The following is a 23,050-nucleotide window of genomic DNA, read 5'->3' on the forward strand; positions in this document are numbered from 1 at the left end:
TGATCACAGAACCTGAAAGAACATGTTTGTTTAATGTTGAAACCCTTTGTCTTGGATTATCTTTCAGGAATATCCTTGGATTCTGAGTGCCTCAGATGATCAGACCATCCGAGTGTGGAACTGGCAGTCTAGAACCTGTGTCTGGTAAAGCAGGAGATGGGGCTCAGAGACAGGCTTTGTTCTGCCTGTGTTTACATCATGAACTTCTCTTTAGAACCATCGTCTCCCTTCCCTAGTGGGCTCTTCCTGCTGATTAATTACTGACTGGATTTGTAAGATGCTTTTACATACAAAATGAGGCAATCTTGTTAGTAATGTATGACTCTGGGTCTTCGGTCATTTCTTCCAGGGAAGGGAGGTCATATCATTAGGCTTTTAGAACAAATCTCTTAGCTGGTTTTCAGTTCTGTTCCCTTGAAATGTGAGTCAAGGTCTAGAACTCCATCCTGCTTTGTGTTTGGGTTGTGGGCTTTCCACAAAGATGTAAGGACCATGTAAAAGGATGCCCTTTAAGAGGGTTATGCTCCCCCTCTTATATAGAAACTGATAGTTTATGCTCCCCCTCATATAGAAACTGATAGTTTCTAGTATGAATTACTAAGACTCTGCTTATTTTGACATATGAATGTTTTCAATATGCGAGGGGGGCTGTGCTGTCTCACTTCTCCAGAAATTAGTAACGTTTGAATACTGAAGCATTGGAGGAAAGAAGGGGACGGTTGTTCAAACAGCTGACCTTGCTTGTTGCTACTAGTTCACAGTCGTTGGGATGGCTTGCCGTTGCCTCCAAAGAGAGTACTTGGGTCTGTGAAGAATAGAGAATGATATTTAACGTGTAGGAATCTGTTGAGTCCTGCCTCTAATTTGGTATCGTCTTTCTTTTTCTTCTTGCAGTGTGTTAACAGGGCACAACCATTATGTAATGTGTGCTCAGTTTCACCCCTCAGAAGACCTGGTTGTGTCGGCCAGCCTGGACCAGACTGTGCGTGTTTGGGATATTTCCGGTGAGCTGCCCAAGTTCAGGGGACAGCCTAGCCATGTCTGCCGCAAAACTGCAATTGCTTTGAAATAATGAGGGTGGTTGGCTCAGAACAGGAAAATGTAGAATATTCTTTCTCATGTAATGTCTTTGCAATATCATGTAGTGTCTTTGCTTCTGAGGGTGTTAAATCTGCTTTTGATGGTTCTTTGTGTTAGAGGTATTCCTTAAGAAAAGTGGCTGCTCCAGAAAACGTATTGAACTCAAAGAAAATTTTACTTTTTAATTAGAACTGTTTTTAGTTAAAATCTATGTACAGTTGGGAGTATTTGATTAAGAATCATGCTTTCCAGTAAAACAAAACAAGAAATAAATATGTGGTTGACAAAGACAAATTTGGGGAATAGATTAGTGCGGGGACACAGGACTCTTGGATCCTATGGCCTTGTTTAGAAATAGGACAATCCCTCTATTATATTTCTTCTAGTGTAAGGAGCACGGGGGAGGGTGAGATTTCTTATGTCTAGAACACCTTTTAATGGGCAGACTTCTAGAAATTAAAATAATCAGAAATTAAAACAGATGTGTACATGTTGGCTGATGGGGATAGTTCCTCCTTTCACAGTTTATGTGTCTTGATTTGGGGGTTCAGATTCAAATGTTCAGTGCTGTGTGGAGGAAAGCTGAGAAGTTGCTAAGCAGGGAGTTGAAATGCTGGGGAAGGACTGTAACCTGTGAGGCAGGCATGGGGATGGACAGAAGTGCTTTGTGGACGGATGGAACATGGAAACGGAGCTCTAGATGCTGGGGTCCTCTGCCCAGTAAAATTTACTTACCACTTGCTGAATTGTCTCTTTTTATTCGTTTGTTGCCTTAGGAATTCTTAGAGATCGGGTTCTGTGAAGGGTCAGTGGGGAGATTGCAAGACACCTGTTTGATTCTATAAAAGGAAGGCCCTCAGAGGTCCTTGCCTGGTTCTTTGTGGTGGTAAAGGAGCCACCCTTCTGAATTGTATGGCTGGGGTGGTAACTGTTCTCGGCCCCCTTGTGACAGGGTGGGCCGGGGCAGGAAGCCACTTGCTTTTACAAGCCACCAACGAGTAGCAAGTCAGAGGTTTGGATTTGCGGGAGCAGCATTTGGAACGTTGTAAGAGCAGTTGGTTAAGATTCACGCAGCAAGGGAAGCAGCCGGGGGAGAGGGGGGTCGGTTGCGGAGCAGAGTCTTGGGGTTTTTGTCTTTTGTTTTTGTTTTTGTTTTACTTTCTAGTATGTTTGGCAGAGATCTGAAGAGCTAGAAACTTAATTTCGGTGCCATAAATGATCCCTGTCTCCACCACCCCTTCCCTTCCCAACCGCGGGAAGAGCTTTTGACAGAAACTCCGCGTATGTTACATACTGGCTTTGACCCGGAGATGATAGTCTGAGTCCTGTGTTGTGGTGACTCTCCTGTTAGAATTCCTAGAATTACTGCCGTTTCCAGAGGGTCGGAATTAGAAGGGAATGGGCTCGGGCAGACTGTGTTGGAGATGGGGCGGTTGTGGCCTGTTCCACGAGGGCTTTTGCCATTGCGGCTTTTCGTCAGACTGACGGGGCTTTTTGAAGTACGCCCGGATGTGACCAGCCTTGCCGACAGGAGTTGAAGCACAGGCGCTGTGAGCCCGTGCCCTCTCCTGGCCGCTGGCACCAGGGACCTCGCTTACTCTCTCAGTAACCCGGCTGTGGCTTTTCGTGCTTTTCGCTGCGCGCACATTCCGGTCGCCCTCTCTGTCTCGGGCTGTGGGTGCCTGATGGGGGTGGACGCAGCTCACGCTCTTCCAGCTGCTCGGCTGCGATTCTTAGAATAGCCTTTCCCAGCCGGAGTCCTGTGACGGAATTAAGTGCTACTCAATACTTGGAGCGACTGTTTTCTCAGTTCTTATGAGATGGTACGTAGCTCATGGCACCGTAGGTCATGAAGAAGTTAATTTGTCCTCTGCACAAACTGCTGCTTTGGCCAGTAGGGCTTGATTCTGTCCGTAGAGCACCGGGCTGAGCAGCGCCTCCTACTGCCGCGCTCTGGGAGCGGTGTTGGCGCCGCCCGATGCCGGCGCGGCAGGTGCCTGTGGCCTGGCTCAAGCGATTGGGACAGTTAGGTGGACGGGTTCTCGCTGGTGAGCTGAAGTCCCCGAGGCAAGAAATCCTTTTCTTGACTTCTGTAGGCTGGAGAACATTTTCACGTCAGAATTCAGGGCCTGGAATCAGAGAAGGGAGGGGGAGAGCGTGGACCCCAGCTGGGGCTTACGCTGGCTCGTGACTGTGTGCAGCGCGTGGATGCGCTATAATAATTCTGCAGCGCTGCACGTATTTAGCGTAAGTGACACCGGGAGTTTCGTGCTAACGGGCTGCGCTAACGCCGTCGCTCTCTCCGCCGTTTCTGAGTGTTTTTCTCTCCTCACGGCTCTCTCGACTTCTAGTAACCCCTTAACCAGAGTGAAAGGAAATGCTTTGGTCTCTAACCAAGTGGAGCTCTGAGTTGGACTTTTACAGTTATTCTCTCCTCTTCTGCAAACCAGCATACTCTTTTTAGCAGAGTTATTTTCGCCTGAGTTCAGATGAGTCTGCATACAGGAAGAGGGATTACCTCTCGGATCTGTCAGGGACCAGAGGTGGTAATTCTGAGAGAGGAAAAGTTCGTTCTGAGTCACAGAATGAACACCCTCACAGTTAAAGGACTGCTCAAAATTCTAATTTCTCGGCATGTCTAGCTCTCTGAGTTAGATGAGCAATAAGGAAACAAATTTTAAAGGAAAACCTGTCTCCTTGTTATCTGTCCCATGAGAATCGAGCCCCATGGGGCTTACTTAACCTGAATCTTTTCTGTTAGCCTGGCAAAAATATGTGTTAAAAACAGAGTATATTTATAATCTACGTGTAGGAGGCAGGTTACTTTTTTGGCCTGATCTTCCAAGTAAACTGCCAGTTAAATTATCTCCGTGTGCTTCCACCTTTGCATGTCAAGCCCATGTAATTCAGGCTTAATCTTTGCGATGACGACTAAAAAAAGGACGAATTTGCTGCCAATTCCTGTCCTCATCCCTCTCTTTTTACTACTTCCCCTGGTCCCCATTGGGAAGCATGCGTCAAACTGGTCCAGTCTGAGAGTGGACTCCCTTCCCTCTGGATTTGAGTAGCTGCTGTAGAAATTTTCCATCTGTCGTTCCGTCGTCATGAGTGGCTTGTCGAAGGCTCAACTGTTTCTTCTCTAAGTATCTCTTCACTGCCTGTCACTGTTCATCTGTCTGTTTTTATTGCTCTTCCCCTTTCCTGGATCATGACAGCAAGTGCAGCAAAGCCTTGCGTTCTGTCATAAGCTTTCCTTTTAATGTGTTTGTTGACGCTTATTGGAGGCGAAGTCTCTCGCCGCTGTCTGTCTTTGTGTCTTCCTTTGAATCTGTTTCGTATACCAGACTCATTAGAAGAAGTGGGCAGATCCCATTAAAGAGACCAGCGAAGGAAACGGGAAGAGGCATCCCTTTGACAACGTATTTATGAAGCCGTGGAGAGTGCATTTTTGTGACAGCATCGGCTTTCTTTCTCCCACCTGTTGATGCTTATCTTGGACGGGACGAGATAATTAACACCGTCGGGTCCTTTTAAGCGCCTGCCTCTCCAGTGCTGACGTTTACGTGCTGCTGGAGTAGAAGAGACATACTGTAATTTTAAAACAACAAACAGAACTATAATCATTAAACTTAAATGTTTATATTTTCCTGCAGATGCCACAATTTAGGCTTAAAATGACGTAGGTTTTATTTTCAATGATAGCTTTTATTTTCCCCCAAATTATGGATACTTGTCTTTAATTTTACACGTGCCAGTAGTTCCAATTTCCTCTTTCCTCCACAGATGCTTTAAAAGATAAAATTTTAGTCCCTCTTCTATTTTGTTTATAAACTGGTATAATTATATCTGCTTGCCTGTTTCAAAAGGCCGTTCTCAGGATCAAATTACATAACATGGTAGAGAGTGCTCTGAAAATCACAAAGTGCTTTCAAATGTAAGGTAGTTGCATTGTTAGCATAATTTTGGTTGTGACTGTACCGCAAATAGCTTTTAAAGATAGGTGTAGTTGAGCCATAAATTTGGGTCCTACACAAATAAGACTCTTCTTACTCTGGGAGTTTTTTTCTGTTGTTTTCAAATTATGGGTAGTTCCTCCCGGTGAAACTAGCCTCCCAAAGTTTTAATGGCAAAATACACGTATTCAGATCTGTAACCAGCTTTCTTACGTAAGAGCTTAAAGGGACATGACAGTTACGCTCTAGGTAGAGTTTAAATAAAAATCTGAAACGAAAAAGACATGACAGTTCTGATCATTTTGCTCTCTGCCCAGGAGTCCCACAGAAGAATGAGGACACTTCTTGCATGGTTTGTAGTTTTACGCTCTTCATCCACCAAAGAGCCATTTAGTATTTAGTAGGTCTCGTTTCCATATCGGCTTTGGAACCTCCCCATGAGGTGCCTAACAGCTGCCAGTTTGAGAAGCACTCAAAAGTTTTTGAGATGATGGAAGAAAAGTTGCTATAGTCACAAAGTTGAAAGTGGAAATGGAACGGTCATCATCTGAGGCCACATTTCAAGAACAAAAAAGACTAGAAATTCCAATAGACTGCTCTTGAGGTGAGGCTTGTTGAGGAAGTTCACTGTGTCCGAGGTTTGGGTTGTCGTCCTCTGGGAACACAGCCCAGTAGTGGGTCTGTTAAAAGAATGGTTAGTGAACGTACTTTAACGTTCTGAACGTCTCTAGAAAGAAACACATAGGAGCTCTTGAGTCTCCTCTTTTTTCGATCTCTCTAGATTGCTTTTCCCTTCCTTTTCCTTAACACTAGTCGTATCACTGTCCCTTCCTGTGCCTCTGTGACCGTGCTCTCTTTGGTAACACTGTTCTGTGTCTTTCATCCCACTCCTTGTCCCTTCAAAGGTCTGAGGAAGAAGAACTTGTCCCCTGGCGCAGTGGAGTCCGACGTGAGAGGAATCACCGGGGTTGATCTGTTTGGAACTACGGATGCGGTGGTGAAGCACGTGCTGGAGGTACTTACCTTCACAGCCCGAGGCTGCTCTGGGCTCCTCTCTGGGAAACAGGAAGTGGCCGCTTACTTGTGCGTTCCTTCAACACAGATTTGTGCGGTGCCTGTTAAGTACCGGGCATGGTTCTGAGGCCCTGGAAATAGAATAGTCCGTGAGCCGGGAGACGTGAAGCTTCTGTGCCACCTAAGGGAGGGTCACATCACCTGCTAAACCCGGTGGGGAGAGAGGGAGAAGGCCGGCATAGATGCTGTCACCATCCCGCAGCAGAGCCCATTCTCAGGCCTCTGGTAAAAGTGGGGCCGGTGGGAGGGGAGATGTACTCGTTGAGGACCAGCCAGGTGTAAGTCACTTGTGTGCATGGTGGAAAATAGAAGAGTATTAGAGAAAGAAACTAGATTTTTAAAAATACTCAATTTAATCCTGTCAGCTGTCCGGTGAAATAGATATTATCAACCTCATTTTACAGATGAAAAAAAAAAAATGGAGATTTAGAGAAATTGAGCAGTTTACCAAAATCCAAATGTGTCTAGTAAATGGAAGAACTAGGATTTGAACTTGGGTCGGACTCCAAAACCCAGGGGATTTTAACCACAGCATGAAGTCTCTCAAAGACACTGCCAATTTGAAACTGCCTTTTCTATGATCTTGCCATGGTACAGAATATAACTATATAAATAAAGTGCAAGATACCTTAAAAGCAGCAATCCTTAAACTTTGTGGTCCGAGAACCTCTTTATACTCTTAAAACTTACTGAGGACCCCAAAGAGTGGTTCATGTGGTTTATTATATCTTTGAGTTTTTACCATATTTGAAATTAAAACCAAGAACTTTTTTTTTTTTTTTTTTAATTTTTTAACGTTTATTTATTTTTGAGACAGAGAGAGACAGAGCATGAACAGGGGAGGGTCAGAGAGAGGGAGACACAGAATCTGAAACAGGCTCCAGGCTCTGAGCTGTCAGCACAGAGCCCGACGCGGGGCTCGAACTCACGGACCGCGAGATCATGACCTGAGCCAAAGTCAGACGCTCAACCGCTCAACCGACTGAGCCACCCAGGCACCCCAAGAACTTTTTATCTTCGGGGGGGGGATGGGAGACCCAGTTGGTTGAGTCCAACTCTTGACTTCGGCTCAGGTCATGATCCTAGGGTCGTGGGATCAAGCCCTGTGTCAGGCTCTGCACTGAGTGTGGAGCCTGCTTAAGATTCTCTCTCTCTCTCTCTCTCTCTCTCTCTCTCTGTCTCTGTCTCTAAAATTAAAAAAAAAAAAAAAACCTTTTTTAAAAATTTGTTTTCATTTTTTTAAAACACGAAATATAAAAGCACACATTCCATTAGCTGTGAAAACAGTGATATCACCACATCACCGTAGCCCTCTGGAAAACTCTACTCTCGTGAGAGAGTAAGAGTGAAAAAGGCAAATCATGTCTTAACATTATTATGAAAATAGTTTTGACCTTGCACGTTTCCTAAAAGGATATGGGGACTCAGCTGAGAGTTTCCCAGCCACATTTCCTCAGTAAGTTATAAAATTGGTCTTTGTTCTTCAGATGTTAATAATGAGTTGGGGAAATAATATGTAAGTAGATAAAACAAGGCAGTATATCCCAAATGCAAATGAAGCTGAACTTGGGAGTGGAAAGATCTGGGAGTTGCCATGAGAACTTGGATGTAATATTGGATGGGTTGACACGGTGGCTCTCGTGTTCATACCTTAGAATAGCATCACCCCTCGCGTCTTTTCACAGGAAGAGTAGAAGTCAGAGACGTCTTTTATAACCACCAGCGTGGCCCTTCAGTTTGCTTTGAGTAATAGTTATAAAGGCATTTTAGAAGAACCACTTCTTGTTTTCCGCAGGGTCATGATCGCGGAGTAAACTGGGCTGCCTTCCACCCCACCATGCCCCTTATTGTATCTGGGGCAGATGACCGCCAGGTGAAAATCTGGCGCATGAATGGTGAGTAAACCAGTGACAGTATCACTGTGTCCAAAAAATGGACTGCTGGCCAGCAAGGTGACGTAGCCAGGTCGTCCGGACTTCACGACCCGTTTTCCTACCTTAGATGGTTGTGCTAATCCCAGGAGCACAAAAATTGCCGCATCCTCTATTTTCCTGTTTTTGAGGCATCCTGATTTGGGGGAGTCAGAACACAGTTAAGTGGAAGAATTTATTCTTTCAAAAAATATTTATTGGTTGAGTATCTGCTTTGTACTAGTCACTGTTCAAGGCTCTGAAGATACAGAGGTGACTAAAGCATATGGAATTTGTATATTTATTCAATCACGACAGCTAGTGACGAGTAAAACAGGGTAAGAGGATAAAGAATGATGGAGAAGAGGTGCTATTATTGATAGGAGGGTCAGAATGGAAGAACAAACGCGTAGAGATTCAGAGGCTTAAGTGGAGAAAATTGCCATTTTAGAAGTTGCTGATTTAACGTTTTGAAGTATACCTAGCATTTGGTTAGAGATGCCATAATTTTATTTTATTAATTTTTAAATTTTTTATCTTAGGACACGCGAGTGGGGGAGGGGGCAGAGAGAGAGGGAGAGAGAGCATCTTAAGCAGGTTCCGTGCTCAACGAGAAGCCTGATACTCCATCTCATGACCCTGGGATCATGACCTGACCCAAAATCAAGAGTCAGACCCTCAACCAACTGAGATGCCATCATTTTAAATCCTAAACATGTAGCAGTAGGGAGTTGTGAGAGATCATCTAATTCTTTTTGGTCCTTTAGAGTCAAAGGCGTGGGAGGTTGACACCTGTCGCGGTCATTACAACAACGTGTCTTGTGCCGTCTTCCACCCTCGCCAAGAGCTGATCCTCAGCAATTCTGAGGACAAGAGCATCCGCGTCTGGGATATGTCCAAGAGGTAAGGGGGTTATGATGGTGTTGACCACAGCTGGGGGAAAGGCCCTCCTCTGTCTCGTTCTGTCTCCTGCCACTTAGATTAGACTGCTTCTGTGTGCCTCTTAACCATCTTCAGCATATGGAGAGGTCAGATCCGGTGTTAGGAAAGCTCGAGGCGGCCTGGAGATCAGCCAGCATTTACAGATTGCCCATCAAATACAATCTCCACGTGCATTCTTTTCTCCTCCAAATTTAAGCATGTTCTTCTGTAGCTAGAGACGTAAGAAATACGCAATAAAGGTAGCGTAACGGGAAATCGTGATGAATAAGAAGAAATTGAAATTCAAAATAATAGGACCAGTGAGGTTTTGCTGACTTCCACTCACTGCTCTTGTATGTGATAGGCTGAAGATGTCTCAGAAATTAGTATTTTCTTTTGCTTACCTGTTGCTTTCCTAGGACTGGGGTTCAGACCTTCCGCAGGGACCACGATCGTTTCTGGGTCCTGGCCGCCCACCCCAACCTGAACCTCTTTGCGGCAGGTAAGGGTCATTTCTTCTCTTTTTTCCTCGTTGAAGCTCAGAGTTTGTACGACTTGAGCATGATGCTCTGTTAGCTCTGACTCCGGTGGACACAGAGTAGGATGAGAAGGGGATTTCTCAGAGCCACACGGCCGAAGCCCTTGTCCGTCTGTCCCCCTTACCGTCCTGGAGGACCCTTCGTGTAGTGTTCTGTCTCCACCCGGGTCCGCTGGGCAATAAAGCCCATCCTCTTTGACAAGTCAGGAGGCTCATGGTGGACACTCAGCGTTCTCCGGCTGCGGCGCCCGTGGCTGAGCGGCAGTCACGCGGGTAGCGGATGCGCCCTGAGCGCCGGGCCCCGGTCTGGGTGCTGCTGGTAGAGCGGTGCCCGAGGCCGCGTCCCTGACTCTATGGAATGTTATTTGTGGTGAGGGGAGAGGGACCGTAAGGCAATGAACACGCAGAGGAGGCTTTGAAGAAACATTCAGCCAAAGGAGCGTGGAGGGGGACCGGCGTTCAGGAAAGTGAGGAGGTGGCAGGCCCGGGCGGGCGGGGCCGCGCGAGACTCCGAGTGTGTGTGAGGGGGGGCGCGGGGCTGCGGGGCCCGGGGTCTGAGGGGGGCGGTGAGCGCGCGTGAGACGGCGGAGAGGCCAGCGGGAGCACGGTGAGTAGGGGCCCAGTAGCCCGGGAGGAAGAGCAGGCCCAGCTGTGCTCCGCCTTGCAGGCAAGGCCGGGGTTGGACTGAGGATTTTATTCTGAACGGGCGGGTGGAAGGTCATCGGAAGCGGCTGGGGAGGGAAGCGAATGATCTGATTTACGCGTGGAGAGCCGACAGGTGGACGGTCTCTCTGAGAGATGGATGATGCTAGTAGGGAAAAGGAGAACATTAAAAAAAGAAAAGAAAGGCTTTTTAAACTAGTATCCGCATTCAGCAGAAACCTGTATGTCCTTGGTGTTTGCTAGGGACTGGGATGCTTGGAAATTACCATGATTCCCGTCTTCCAGAGCTCATGGGATAGTGGAGCTGGTGGACTTCATTACAGTGCAGGATGCTAAGTGCGATGCTAGGGGCTTCTTTGTGTTTTGAATCAAAGCATAATCGACGTATGTATAGCCTGTTAGTTCCGGGTTTACGTGGTAGTGATTCGATATTTTTATATATTACCAGGTAATCCCCATGATTAAGTCTAGTTACCGTCTCTCACCACGTGAAGTTACTACGGTATCATGGACTATATTCCTTAAGCTGTGCGTCACATCCTTAGGGACTTACTTATTTTATACCTGGATATTTATACCTCTCAATCCCCCTTACCTATTTTGGTCACTCTCTACCACCTCCAGCCTCTGGTAACTACCAGTTTGTTTTCTGTACCTAGGAGTCTGTTTCTGTTTTGTTGTTGTTGTTGATGTATTCTTTTTTTAGATTTCACATAGAAGTGAAATCTTAACATTAGTCGTTCTGACTCACTTCACTTAGCCTAATTCCTTTAGGTCCATCCATGTCGTTGTAAGTGGCAGGATTTCATTCTCTACGGTCGAGTAATAGGCGCGCGCGCGCGCGCGCACCACATCTTCTTTATCCATTTACCAGCCCTGGGACACTTAGGTTGCTTCCTCCATATCTTGGCTGCTGTAGATAATGTCGCAGTGAACATGGAGAGGCATGTATCTCTCCAAATTGGTGTTCTGTTGTTTTCTTCAGATAGATACTCAGTAATGGAATTGCTGGATCATATGGTAGTTCTATTTTTAATTTTTGAGGAACCTCCATACTGTTTTCCACGGCGGCTGCACCGATTTACATTCCCACCAGCAGCGCGCAAGGGTTCTCTTTTCTCCACATCCTCGCCAGCACCGTTATTTCTTGTCTTTTTAATACTAGCCACTCTGACAGGTATGAGCCGATGTCTCATTGTGGTTTTGATTTGCATTTCCCTGGTGATTAGAGACGTCAAACACCTTTTCATATGCCTGCTGGCCATCTGTAGGTCTTTGGAGAAATGTCTATTCAAGTCCTCTGCCTATTTTCGAATTGGGTTGTTTGTGTGTGGTTTTCTTTCTTTATATTGAGTTGTGTTCTTTTTATATTTTGGACATTAACCCTTTATTGGATATTTGGTTTGCAAATATTTTCTCCCATTCATTCAGCAGGTTGGTTGCTCTTGCATCTTGATGATTTCCATCACTGTGCAGAAGCCTTTTAGTTTGATGTAATCCTGTCTGTTTACTTTCAGTGTGATGGAACTTTGTACAAGGTGTTAGGAGAACACAGAGGAGGGTGTGTGTAAATGTGACAGTGTTAGGTAGAGTATTAGAAAAGGATTCACAGAAATTGATTTGAGGGAAGCTTCTAACAACTGTGGGAATGTAGACAAATAAAGGACACATTTAGGTACCTTTGTTTTTAGCACAAATATAATCCTCATCCTCGTGTATCTCCTGTTTCCAGCTTGCTTTCTTGCCTTCAGCTAATTCTTTCCTCTCTCCTCCCTGTGCCCCAGGCCATGATGGTGGCATGATTGTGTTTAAACTGGAACGGGAAAGGCCAGCCTACGCTGTTCACGGCAATATGCTACATTACGTCAAGGACCGATTCTTACGTCAGTTGGATTTCAACAGCTCCAAAGACGTAGCGGTGATGCAGCTGCGGAGGTAAATCAGACACGTTTCCTCCCGCCGGACCCTCTGATCTGTCACCACGCTGCGATACCCACAAATAGAATTCTGTTCTTTTGATGACATTTTGGGTCTCCTCTCCTGTCGCAGATCGAGTCCCCACTGGGGAAGCTGCTCAGTTTAAACCCCAGGAGCATGGTGGGCAAGGAGGAGGCCATGAAGAGAAGGGCAGCTTCCCTGATTAGAATGCTAGTGAGCCTGTGCACAGGACATCACTACTGCCACAGTCGGCCGGGTTTCTTGCGAACCAGAGAAAGTTTCCTGGTTGAGTGGCCCGACTTGGTGACAGGCCTTTTTGCCTGTGTTTGGCATTTCTGGGACTGCTTTGCTTTCCAGCAAAACGCATACAACTCTAAACTAGAATATACGTCTCTGGAAGCTCTTCACTCTGAAGATGTGATCAGCTCTGGGATGTCTGGCAAAAAAACTGTCCTTTCGGAGGGCCAGCTGCATCAGCATGCTGAAACATTGATGGTGGCAGGCTCTGGCACGAGGCTTTGATAACCACCCTCCAGCATTACTACAATAAAAAGATGGGTTTATGTGAACACTCCAAGGGACGGGACAAATTAGCCAGAGACGGAGCCCATCACGTTGCTCTGTGGTGTCCCCTGCAGTTATGTGTAGGAATTTGTCCCCAAGAAGACCCAGTCCCGCTCACTGCAGCGAGTGCTGACCCTACGTTCCGTTGAAAAATCGGACCTGTACCAGGGTTTGCCTTTTTTAAACTGTTTGTCAAAGCTGAGCTAGGGGTGTCCTAGCCTTGAAAGAAGGAAGAGAGTAGATGGAATGTTTATTTTTATTCCTGATTATGAAAGTGACGAGTTATATGTGTAAAGATTGGGTAAGTAGGAGGTGTGGGAGTCATGCCTTTCTTCCTTCCGTCCTTACTCCCCTTCCTCATTTTCTCTTTTTCCATGTACATCCCTAGTGGTTCCAAGTTCCCGGTGTTCAATATGTCGTACAATCCAGCAGAAAATGCAGTCCTGTTGTGTACGGTATGTGACCCCTGCTGTCCTCCTAGGATCTTCCCGTTTTCCGTAGGTCTCTTTCTCATGCCCTTAGGAAAACCGTAGTGGCCGTTTAGAAGCTCTGTAGTGGTCATTTTGAGAGAGCTAACACAGTAAGCAGCCTCAAACCGGGTCAGCTCCAGTTACCATAAGCATGTTAGGGGTTTGTGAACTTACATCTTCACTAAGGCTGGCAATTTCTACACGTAATGCAGCCTCAAGATGAATGACCCGACTCGAGAACGCTTGTCTTGATTCCTTCACGGGGGCAAAAATAGAAGAGCTGACCTGGAGGAGGGGTGCCTTTCAGTGAAGTTGCCTTCAGGGTCAGCAAGTAGCCCCTGTACTTCTTGCCGTGGAATTTGGGGGAAAGAGAGGAATGACGTTCTAGTTTGAGTGCCCTGTTTGCCAAGTTAAAAGAACGAAAACTTGTCTTTCCCCGTATGACTTCTAGTGTGTCTGATCCCGTTCTTTGTTCAGTATCTAAGAGTCTTAGCATTTTTTCCCCGGGAGTTGTGTTTACTGTCGTCTTTGATTTTTTTTCCCCCTTGAACAAACTTTTAAGCTGATGAGTATACTTAGGTAGAGCACCAGAATACTGGGGATTTAGTTTATTAACGTGTGGAGTCAAGAGCAGTCCTTGCTGCCTTTCAAATAATACCTGCATAAACCTTTGGAGGATACAAAAAATATGAAGTGACGCGAATTCCGAGTTCTTTGGCGACGAGTCTGAGAACTGCTAGCTGTAGACACGTCCCCCTGTCCCTGTGGGTGACAGGTGAGAAAGGGATGGCTACAGATCATCGTGTGACGGCGCGGTTTCCTCTGTCAGAATAAACTGCCATCTTGGGTTCCTGTCACCATCTGATTCCTGTTTCCTCTACAGAGAGCCAGCAACTTGGAGAATAGCACCTATGACCTGTACACCATCCCCAAGGACGCGGATTCCCAGAATCCCGACGGTAGGTGCCCCCTGTGTCTGCCCGGCTTTGCGCACAGCTCTCCTCCGCCGCGCTGTCGCGCCTCTTCAAGTTTTTCACGTTCCCCCCCCCCCCGCCCCAGGCCACGGTCACATCACTCGTGTCTGTTGGCAGGTGCTGCTGACAGTTGCATCAGAGGCGACCATGGTGTGAAATATTCATGTTCCTCCTCCATTTTATTACTCCAGCTAGATATATATATTTTATAATTTGGTTATTAGAAACTCTCCGTTTTCCCTTTCAGCACAGCATGTTATCCTAGTTTATTGTCAGCCGATATGACTTTCACCCTGGTAGTTTCATTTATTTAAGAATGTGGTTCCAATCTTGCAATGTCTCATCCTGGGACTGGGGATTTATGCTCTCCCATCCACATCCAGATCCGATTTGCTTCCTTTGCATGTCAAAGAAATGAGGCTGCTAACAGCCCCACACCCCGCCAGGGATCCCAGGATCCAGCTGAGACCCCTGTCTACCTCGTCCATCACCGCCAGCCCTTGTCGCTGTCCTTCCTGTTAGGATTTGCAGACAGCCTTCCAGAATGGGGGTGTCTCACTTAGGCTCTTTTCAGTCCACTTCCTCCCGTTGCTTTATAGAGGCTTTCTTGGGTCCTCACCTTACTGGCACACTTCTATGATATTTTAGACTCCGTGAGCAGATTGTGAGAAGTAATTTTGCCAGCTCTGGCCCTTTTGCAGGTGCCACTCACCGCGTCATGATTGTTTGCTAATACGGTTCACTCTTTTTTGAAAGCGTGGTCTTGGTGAAAGGACAGGGAACTTGTGTGTCTTTGGTATCCATAACCAGTCTCCCCTATAAGTTAAACAGTTGAGCCATTTGTGATCAAATTGTGATTGTGCCCCTCCCTACCCACCTCCTTGTTCTTTTTCCCCACGCATTCACGATTATTTCTTAGTTTTGCTTTGTTACCACTTAGGTTTTATCTTCTCCATTTTTCAAAGGAGGTAATAATTGCAAAGGTGGAAAGGTGCAGCCCGGTGCTAGGCAGCAGAGAGGAAGAGAAAGACCAAAAGCTTGAATAATGTGGCCCCCCAGCCCCTGGAAAACGGGGGTGTCGGTCATGATTAGAATTGCCTGTCACCACAGGTGCCAGAGGGGCACAAAGCAAGGCGGGCCAGCACGTTTTGTCCACTTCGCCGCCGATGGGCTCGCATATGGGTGTTTCGACGCATCCTTCTGCGCACGACCCTTGAAGTTTCCCCGAGGGTGGAGTGCCCATTCGGAGTCGTAGTCAGCCAGTGAGGTGTTTGGGAACCGAGGAACATTTCGTAACTTTCTTCAGGGTGATGCGAGTGAGTGACATTTATGGAGCAAGGCTTGGTGCTAAATACTGCCCGGCACCGAGCTCATCTGCCTGTCAAGATTCAGTTGGGAGCGCTCTGCCCCACCCTGCTCTACCGGGGGTCTGCATTTGCATGTTAAAAGCAGCAGAGCAGCTGCGTCCTGGGGAGGGGGCTCTGTCTCCACTCCAGCTTGTTGAGATAGGAGGTCCTGGACACTGACGGGCTGCTTGCCGCGCCACAGCTTGGCCAGCGAGGCCCCGCTCGTTAGCTCGATGGAGTGTGCTGTCTCCCAAGATGGGCGGTCCCTGTGCCAGTACCCGGTGTTGGCTGACAGGCAGCCACTTGGCCTGGAGAGAAGAGGCTTGGCAGGGTGCAGGTTGGAGTTTGGAGGGGACTGGTGGGGAAAAGTCACTGACGATAGCCTCGGGTTACAGCTGAATTAGTCAGGAAGCAGCTGAACCGGCAAAGCGGGCGTGGCAGCCAGCAAGACGGGCAGCTCCGTGGCGCCGACCTGCCAGTGGCTCGCCACACGCTTCCCGCCCTTTGGTTTTGTTCTCAGCTCCCGAAGGGAAACGATCCTCAGGCCTGACGGCCGTTTGGGTTGCTCGAAACCGGTTTGCTGTCCTGGATCGGATGCATTCGGTGAGTTAGGGCAGAAAGGGGAAACTGATTTGGGAAGTGTGGGGGCAGTGGTGTATTGCATGAAGAAAGAGCACGTTCTCTTTCTCCTCTCCCCTGGGGAGCTGCGATCATCGTGCAGATACCACAGTCCCCTTGGGAGACAAAGAGCCTTAAAATTGACTCGATTGGCTTGATGGTCACTGTGGATCTGGGTTTGAGAACAAAGGTAAAGTCACTGTTGACAAAACAGAAGCCCAAAAATGTCAAATTTGAAAGCGGTGGTCTGGGTGAGGAGTAATTCCTTTTTTATCCTAACTACCCTCATTGGTACTTGAAGTGGAAGTGATCCTGAGCGAGAGGAACAAAGATCTCAAGAAAATATGTAAGCCCCAGCCCAGAAGTACCGTCCTCGCTCTGATCGATGGAGGAATTCGGGGGTTAGTTGGACTTCTCAGGGTATTTCAGTTGAGGGAAGAAACAGAAGCTGTCAGGGCCTCCAGAGAGGGTCTTGGTTAGGGTGGTCTGCCAAAATGGTGACCGGCCCGGACAGAAAACACCCGAACTTGGTTTATTTTATTTGTTATTATTATTTTTTTTTTTGAAAGAGTAGATTTAACGTTTATTTATCTTGAGAGACAGAGAGAGAGTGCATGCGCGTGCACAAGCAGGGGAGGGGAAGAGAGAAGGAGAAACAGAATCCCAAGCAGGCTCCGTACCTTCAGCGTAGAGCCTGATGCGAGGCTTGAACTCACGAACTGTGAGATCGTGACCTGAGCCGAGATCAAGGGTCAGACGCTTAACCAACTGTGCCACCCAGGCGCCCCCTAACTTGGTTTATTGAAACCAAGGGACAGTTGCTGAGGCGTGTTGTCAGCTGTCATCATCTTATGAGCACACATTTCCGATAACCCCACTTGTGATAATTATTTCAGCTTCTGATCAAGAATCTGAAGAATGAGATCACCAAAAAGGTACAGGTGCCCAACTGCGATGAGATCTTTTATGCTGGCACAGGAAACCTCCTGCTCCGAGATGCAGAATCCATCACGCTCTTTGACGTACAACAGAAGCGGTAACGTGTCAGGTGCCCCTAAGCAGACAGGCATGTAGTGGATGGGAGTGGACGTCTGTAGTGGGAGCTCTTCCCCCAGGAAGTTCGCCTCAGGCTTGACCACTTCTGTGTGTAACTCCGAGACTCTTTCTTGCCACTTTTCCCCTCTGTGATCACTGTCCATCCTGTCCGTACCCACTAGCGTTACAGTGAGGGCCTTATTTATCTGTTTTTGGAGCACTTACCTGAACAAAGAATGCTCTCGGCACTTAGAATCACGGGCACGTAGGGATGAGTGGCATCCTGTGCTTAAAGGAGCTTATGGTCCTCTGGTGAGATCAGACGTACACAAATTCCTGAGGGACAGGGAGTTGATGGCTGGGGTGGGGGGGGGGGGCGGGGGTACGGGGGAGCCTACAGTGTGAGCCGAAGTGTTTCCATCACTCAGCTACAATACAGGGACTGTTTATTTGGTATTATTTTTTATTTTTTTAAATATATATTTTTTAGTGTTTATTTCTGAGTGAGAGAGAGACAGAAGGCGAGCAGGGGAAGGGCAGAGAGAGAGAGAAACACACACACACAATCTGAAGCAGGCAGGCTTCGGGCTCTGAGCGGTCAGCCCAGAGCCTGACAGGGGGCTCGAGCTCACAAGCTATGAGATCGTGACCTGAGCCGAAGTTGGACGCTTGACCGACTGAGCCACCCAGGCGCCCCTAGTTGGTATTATTTTAAGAAATTAGGGTTTAATTTGGTGATGAAAAGGATGTAGGTCGTGACCTGGGACTTTGGAGTCAAGTCCACTCACGTTCGCCTTTCTCTGTCCCAGGACTCTGGCATCTGTGAAGATTTCCAAGGTGAAATACGTTATCTGGTCAGCAGACATGTCCCATGTAGCACTACTGGCCAAGCATGGTGAGTCTCCCTTATTCCCACCCTGACGTAGACACCAGTCCTGCGCTCGCATCCCTGCCAGCCTGCTTCACTCACCCTGTCCAGCAGGGCACTCATGGCCTTTGCCTCTTACAGCCATCGTGGTCTGTAACCGCAAACTGGAGGCTCTGTGTAACATTCACGAGAACATTCGCGTCAAGAGCGGGGCCTGGGATGAGAGCGGGGTGTTTATCTATACCACAAGCAACCACATCAAATATGCCGTCACCACTGGGTAAGTGGATTCTCTGATACACAGAGCGGGCGAAGGTAGCTTCTTAAAATCACTGTCCCGTCTCAAGGGGTGTAACTGAAGTCCTCCTTGAACTTTTCTTCGTGGAAAATCGTTGGCGCATATGTGCTGGGCACAGCTGAACGTTCTTTTTCAAGTCTTTAAAAAATCGTGACCTATGACTCGAATAAAGAAAAACGCGGAGTATATACGTAGAGAATGGCAAATCGTCATATAATGAACGTTCCTGCCACCCAAGTCAGGAAACAGAAGAGGCCTCTTGCCACCATGTGGTTGTTGATCACAACCACCTCCGTTTCCCACCGAAAGATAACATTATTCTGACTTTTATGGTAATTTCGTCCAAGGTTTTCTTTGTAATTTTACCACCCAGTATGTCTTCAAATGATGTTTTAATTTTGCCTGCTTTGAACTGCATGTAAATCATCCCGAGTATGTTATTTGCGTATTTTGCTTATTTTGCTCTTATTTCGCTCCATATTTTGTTTGTAAGATGTACATACCTACGTTACAGCTCTAATTTACTTGTCTTCGTTGTTGTATAATATTCTGTGAACGTACCACAGTTTATCCGCTCTGCTCTACAGGGATATTTGAGTTATTTCTAGGATTTTGCTCCTGTGATAAAGTGTTCTCTGTTTTCTGGTGCATACACACACAACATTTCTCTGGAGTGTCCGGAACCAAATTGCTGGATCGTAGAGTGTGCGTCTCTTCACATTCACTAGGTAACGTGAAACTGCTTTCCAAAGTGGCTGTACTGATTTGCACGGCCATCAGCATCGTATCAAAGCTTCCTCGCTTGTCATCCTGGCCAACGCTTGGCTTTGTCAGACTTCTTTTGTCTTTATGGTGGATCCGTGATGGCATCTCACTGTCATTTAGCTTTGCCACTCTCTGATTCCTAATGAGAGTGAGCAACTTTTCAGTTGACCACCCCTCAGGGTTCCCTTTTCTGTGAATTTTGTTCAGGACTTTTATCTGTTTTTGTTTAATGGGTTATCTATCCTGGTTACTTTAGGAGTTTTTCATATATTTGAGCGTCAGTCCTTTGGGCTACATGTTACAAATCTTAATGCCTCCTTCCATTGTGTAGTTTGTCTTCTGATTCTTTTCATGATATCCTATCCTTTGATGAATAGATGTTGTTATGTTAATATAGTTGAATTTATGACTCTTACCTATTGTGGATATTGGGTTTTGTATCTTATTTGAGAAACCTTTATTGACTCCAAGGCTATAAAGGCGTTCTTTTGTATCCTCTTGTAGAAACTTTTTGTTGTTTTTTTGTCTACCTTGGGCGGGAGGTGGAGAGAGCATGAGTGGGGGACGGGCATATAGAGAAGGAGAGAGAATTCTAAGCAGGCTCAGTGTGGAGCTCCATGCTGAGCCAGGCATGGGGCTTGATCTCACAACCATGAGATCATGACCTAAGCCAAAATCAAGAATTAGACGCTTAACCAACTGAGCCATCCAGATACCAGACACCCCTTTTATATTGTGTTGTAAGAACTTTATACTTTTTTTCGTTTTCTTTTCCCCTTTTTTTTAAAGTTTATTAATTTATTGTGAGAGAGCACGAGAGCACACAAGTAGGGGAGGAACAGAGAGAGAGAGAGAGAGAGAGAGAGAAATTGATTGAGAATCTGAAGCAGGCTCCACACTGTCAGCTCAGAGCCCGAGGTGGGGCTTGAGCTCATGAACCATGAGATCATGACCTGCGCCACCCAGGCACCCCTATACTTTTGTTTTTCATACCTAGGGCTGTGATCTTCCTAAAGTTGATATTTGTGTGTGGTGTGAGGGGCTGTGAGGGGGCTCAGTTTCAGGCTCAGCTGTCCCAACATCATTTGAACAGACCAGCCTTTCCCCCTAGTTCTGCAGTGCCTTCCTTGTCACACGTAAATCATGTTTACAGAAATGCAAGGACCTGTTTTCTGGGGTCTGTGCTTTAGGGGTCTTCCCACATGCTAGAGCAGATTCTCAGATCTTTCCTACTTTTATTTTTCTTTTAAGTTATAGGCTATTTTCTAATTAATTTTGCCTTGAAAGGGCAAGTTTTCAAAACGTTTTTGCCTTAAAGTATAAGTTTTAGAATCAGCTTGTGAAATTCCATGCGAAATAAAACAAACAAAAAGCCCTATTGTGATTTCAGTTGGGATTGCATTGAGGGCGTTTATTGTTTTGGACGTAATTGACATCTTCGCAATATTAAATTTCCTGGTCTGTGAACATGGTGTAGTAACTCTTCATTTATTTAGGTCTTTTGTGGGGCGCCTGGGTGGCTCAGTTGGTTGTGTCAAACTTTTGATTTTGGCTCAGGACTGATTCAAGGGTCGTGAGATCAAGCCCCATATCAGGCTCCACGCTGAGTATGGAGACTACTTGAGAATTTCTCTCCCCCTTTGCCCCTCTTCCGTGCCTTAGCACTCTTCTCCCTCTAAAAAAAAATTATCGGGTCACTGGGGTGGCTTAGTTGGTTAAGCATCCACTTTTTTTTTTTTTTTTTTTTTTAATTTATTTTGAGAGAAAGAGAGCAACACAGAAAGAATCCCAAGCACGCTCCATGCTGCCAGCACAGAGCCCAATGCAGGACTCCAACTCTTAAATTTGGCTCAAATCATGATCTCACGGGTTCGTGAGGTCAAGCCCCGCATCTGGCACCTCACACTGACAGTGTGGAGACTGCTTGGAATTCTCTCTCTCTCCCTCTCTCTCTATCCTTCCTGCACACACTCTCTTTCAAAATAAATAAACTTAAAAAATTTTTTGTTTTAATTTATTTAGGTCTTCTGGAACATCTTTCAGTAAAGTTTTTAGAATTTTCTCCATAGAGATCTTGGATTTCTTTAGTTAGATTATTTTAGGCACTTGGCAGTTTTCAGCGCTATTTGTTGATGGATATGGGGCACCTGGGTGGCTCACTCGGTTGAGCGTCTGACTTCAGCTTAGGTCATGATCTCACACGATTCGCGCGTTCGAGCCCCGTGTCAGGCTCTGTGCTGACAGCTCAGAGCCTGGAACCTGCTTTAGATTCTGTGTCTCCCTCTCTCTCTGCCCCTCCCCTGTTTGTGCTCGCTCGTTCGCTCGCTCTCTCAAAAAATAAACATTAAAAAATTTAATGGAAACTATCCATTTAAAATTTAACCTTCTGGGGCGCCCGGGTGGCTCAGTCGGTTAAGCGGCTGACTTCAGCTCAGGTCATGATCTCGCAGTCCGTGAGTTCGAGCCCCGCATCGGGCTCTGTGCTGACAGCTCAGAGCCTGGAACCTGTTTCAGATTCTGTGTCTCCCTCTCTCTCTGCCCCTCCCTGTTTGTGCTCGCTTGCTTGCTCGCTCTCTCAAAAAATAAACATTAAAAAAATTTAGTGGAAACTATCCATTTAAAAATTTAACTTTCTAAGTTCTGATGATATTTAGAAATATAATTAAGTTTCTAAATTGATTTCAGAGATCTTATTAGACTTTTATTTCTAGTAATTTGCCTTATTTTTGTAAGTAATCATAGCATCTGTGGGTAATTGACCGTTTGTTTCTTCTTTTCCAGTACTTATACTTTCTTGTATTTTCCTTGTCTTGCTGCACTGACCAGGATCTCCAACATAGTGTCAAATACACATGATGAAAGTAGACTTTTTCGTCTTGGTCCCAATTTAAAGGGCAAGCTTTCAGTGTATTGGCATTACCTAAGCTTGCTGTAGATTTCTTTAGAGATAGCTTCTACTTATTAAGGGATGTCTGTCCTGTATCTCAGATAAATACTGAATTTTATTACATAAAATTTTTTTTACTGCGTATACCGAGGTAGTCCTAGGATTTTTCTCCTTTTGTTGATTAGTGTAGTGAATTAAATTGATTTTTTAAAAATACGAGACCAACATTGTATTCTTGATACAGATCTAACTTGGTTATGATGTTTTACCCTTTTCTGATACTGCTAGTTTTAGTTTGCTAATATTTTGTTTTGGGTTTTTGCATCCACGTATATATATAAATGAGATTGGTCTACGACTTCCCTTTTTCTTTCTGTCTTTGCCAGGTTTTGGTATTGAGGTTGTGCAAATTTCATAAAATAAGGAAAATAATATACCTTCTTCTGTTCTCTTAGTGAGTTTGTAATAAGATTGGGTTTAATTCTTCCTGGAATATTGGGTAGAATTTGCCAGTGAAGTCATCCAGTGAAGCCCCCATCCTAGGACTTTCTTTTATAGGAGGATTTTTTGTGACTCAGTTTCAGTTTATCTTGTGTAACAGTTATAGGACTGTCGGGGTTTTCTATTTGTTTTTAGTCAGTTTTGGTAAATTTTACTTTTCTTGGAATTTGCTCATTTAAAAAAGTTTACGCCCACCCTCATCCTGCAGGAGCTCTAAGAATATCCCCTTTTTCATTCCTATTTTGGCCATTTTGTCTTTTCTTCTTAATTAGAGTCACAAAAGGTTTATTTTTTATTTTTATTTTTTTTTTAATATGTAATTTATTGTCACATTGCCTAACATACAGTATATAAAATGTGCTCTTGGTTTTGGGGGTAGGTTCCCACGGTTCATCGCTTACATATAACACTTAGGGCTCATCCCAACAAGGGCCCTCCTCGATGTCCATCCCCCATTTTTCCCTCTCCCACTGCCTCCCCCATCAACCCTCAGTTCGTTCTCTGTATTTAAGAGTCTCTTACGGTTTGCCTCCCTCCCTCTCTGTTTGTAACTATTTTTTTTCCCCTTCCCCTCCCGCATGGTCTTCTGTTAAGTTTCTCAGGTTCCACATATGAGTGAAAACATATGATATCTATCTTTCTCTGCC

At 45.9% G+C, this 23,050-nt stretch overlaps 1 protein-coding gene across 1 annotated transcript in view; it reads left to right on the forward strand.

Annotated features, from left to right (window-relative positions):
- The window catches only part of COPA (COPI coat complex subunit alpha), a 45,335-nt gene that overhangs the window by 12,238 nt on the left and 10,047 nt on the right, over positions 1-23,050 (forward strand). Inside the window, exons 5-17 of the mRNA XM_042924715.1 lie at positions 68-144; positions 895-1,004; positions 5,939-6,048; positions 7,903-8,002; positions 8,785-8,920; positions 9,358-9,440; positions 11,924-12,074; positions 13,030-13,096; positions 13,995-14,070; positions 15,952-16,034; positions 16,946-17,085; positions 17,894-17,979; positions 18,094-18,232. Coding sequence (XP_042780649.1) covers positions 68-144; positions 895-1,004; positions 5,939-6,048; positions 7,903-8,002; positions 8,785-8,920; positions 9,358-9,440; positions 11,924-12,074; positions 13,030-13,096; positions 13,995-14,070; positions 15,952-16,034; positions 16,946-17,085; positions 17,894-17,979; positions 18,094-18,232 — 1,358 coding nt within the window. The remainder of the gene's footprint in view (positions 1-67; positions 145-894; positions 1,005-5,938; positions 6,049-7,902; positions 8,003-8,784; positions 8,921-9,357; positions 9,441-11,923; positions 12,075-13,029; positions 13,097-13,994; positions 14,071-15,951; positions 16,035-16,945; positions 17,086-17,893; positions 17,980-18,093; positions 18,233-23,050) is intronic.

Source organism: Panthera leo, chromosome F3 (assembly GCF_018350215.1).
Source record: "Panthera leo isolate Ple1 chromosome F3, P.leo_Ple1_pat1.1, whole genome shotgun sequence".
In the NCBI taxonomy this organism is placed as follows: Eukaryota; Metazoa; Chordata; class Mammalia; order Carnivora; family Felidae; genus Panthera; species Panthera leo.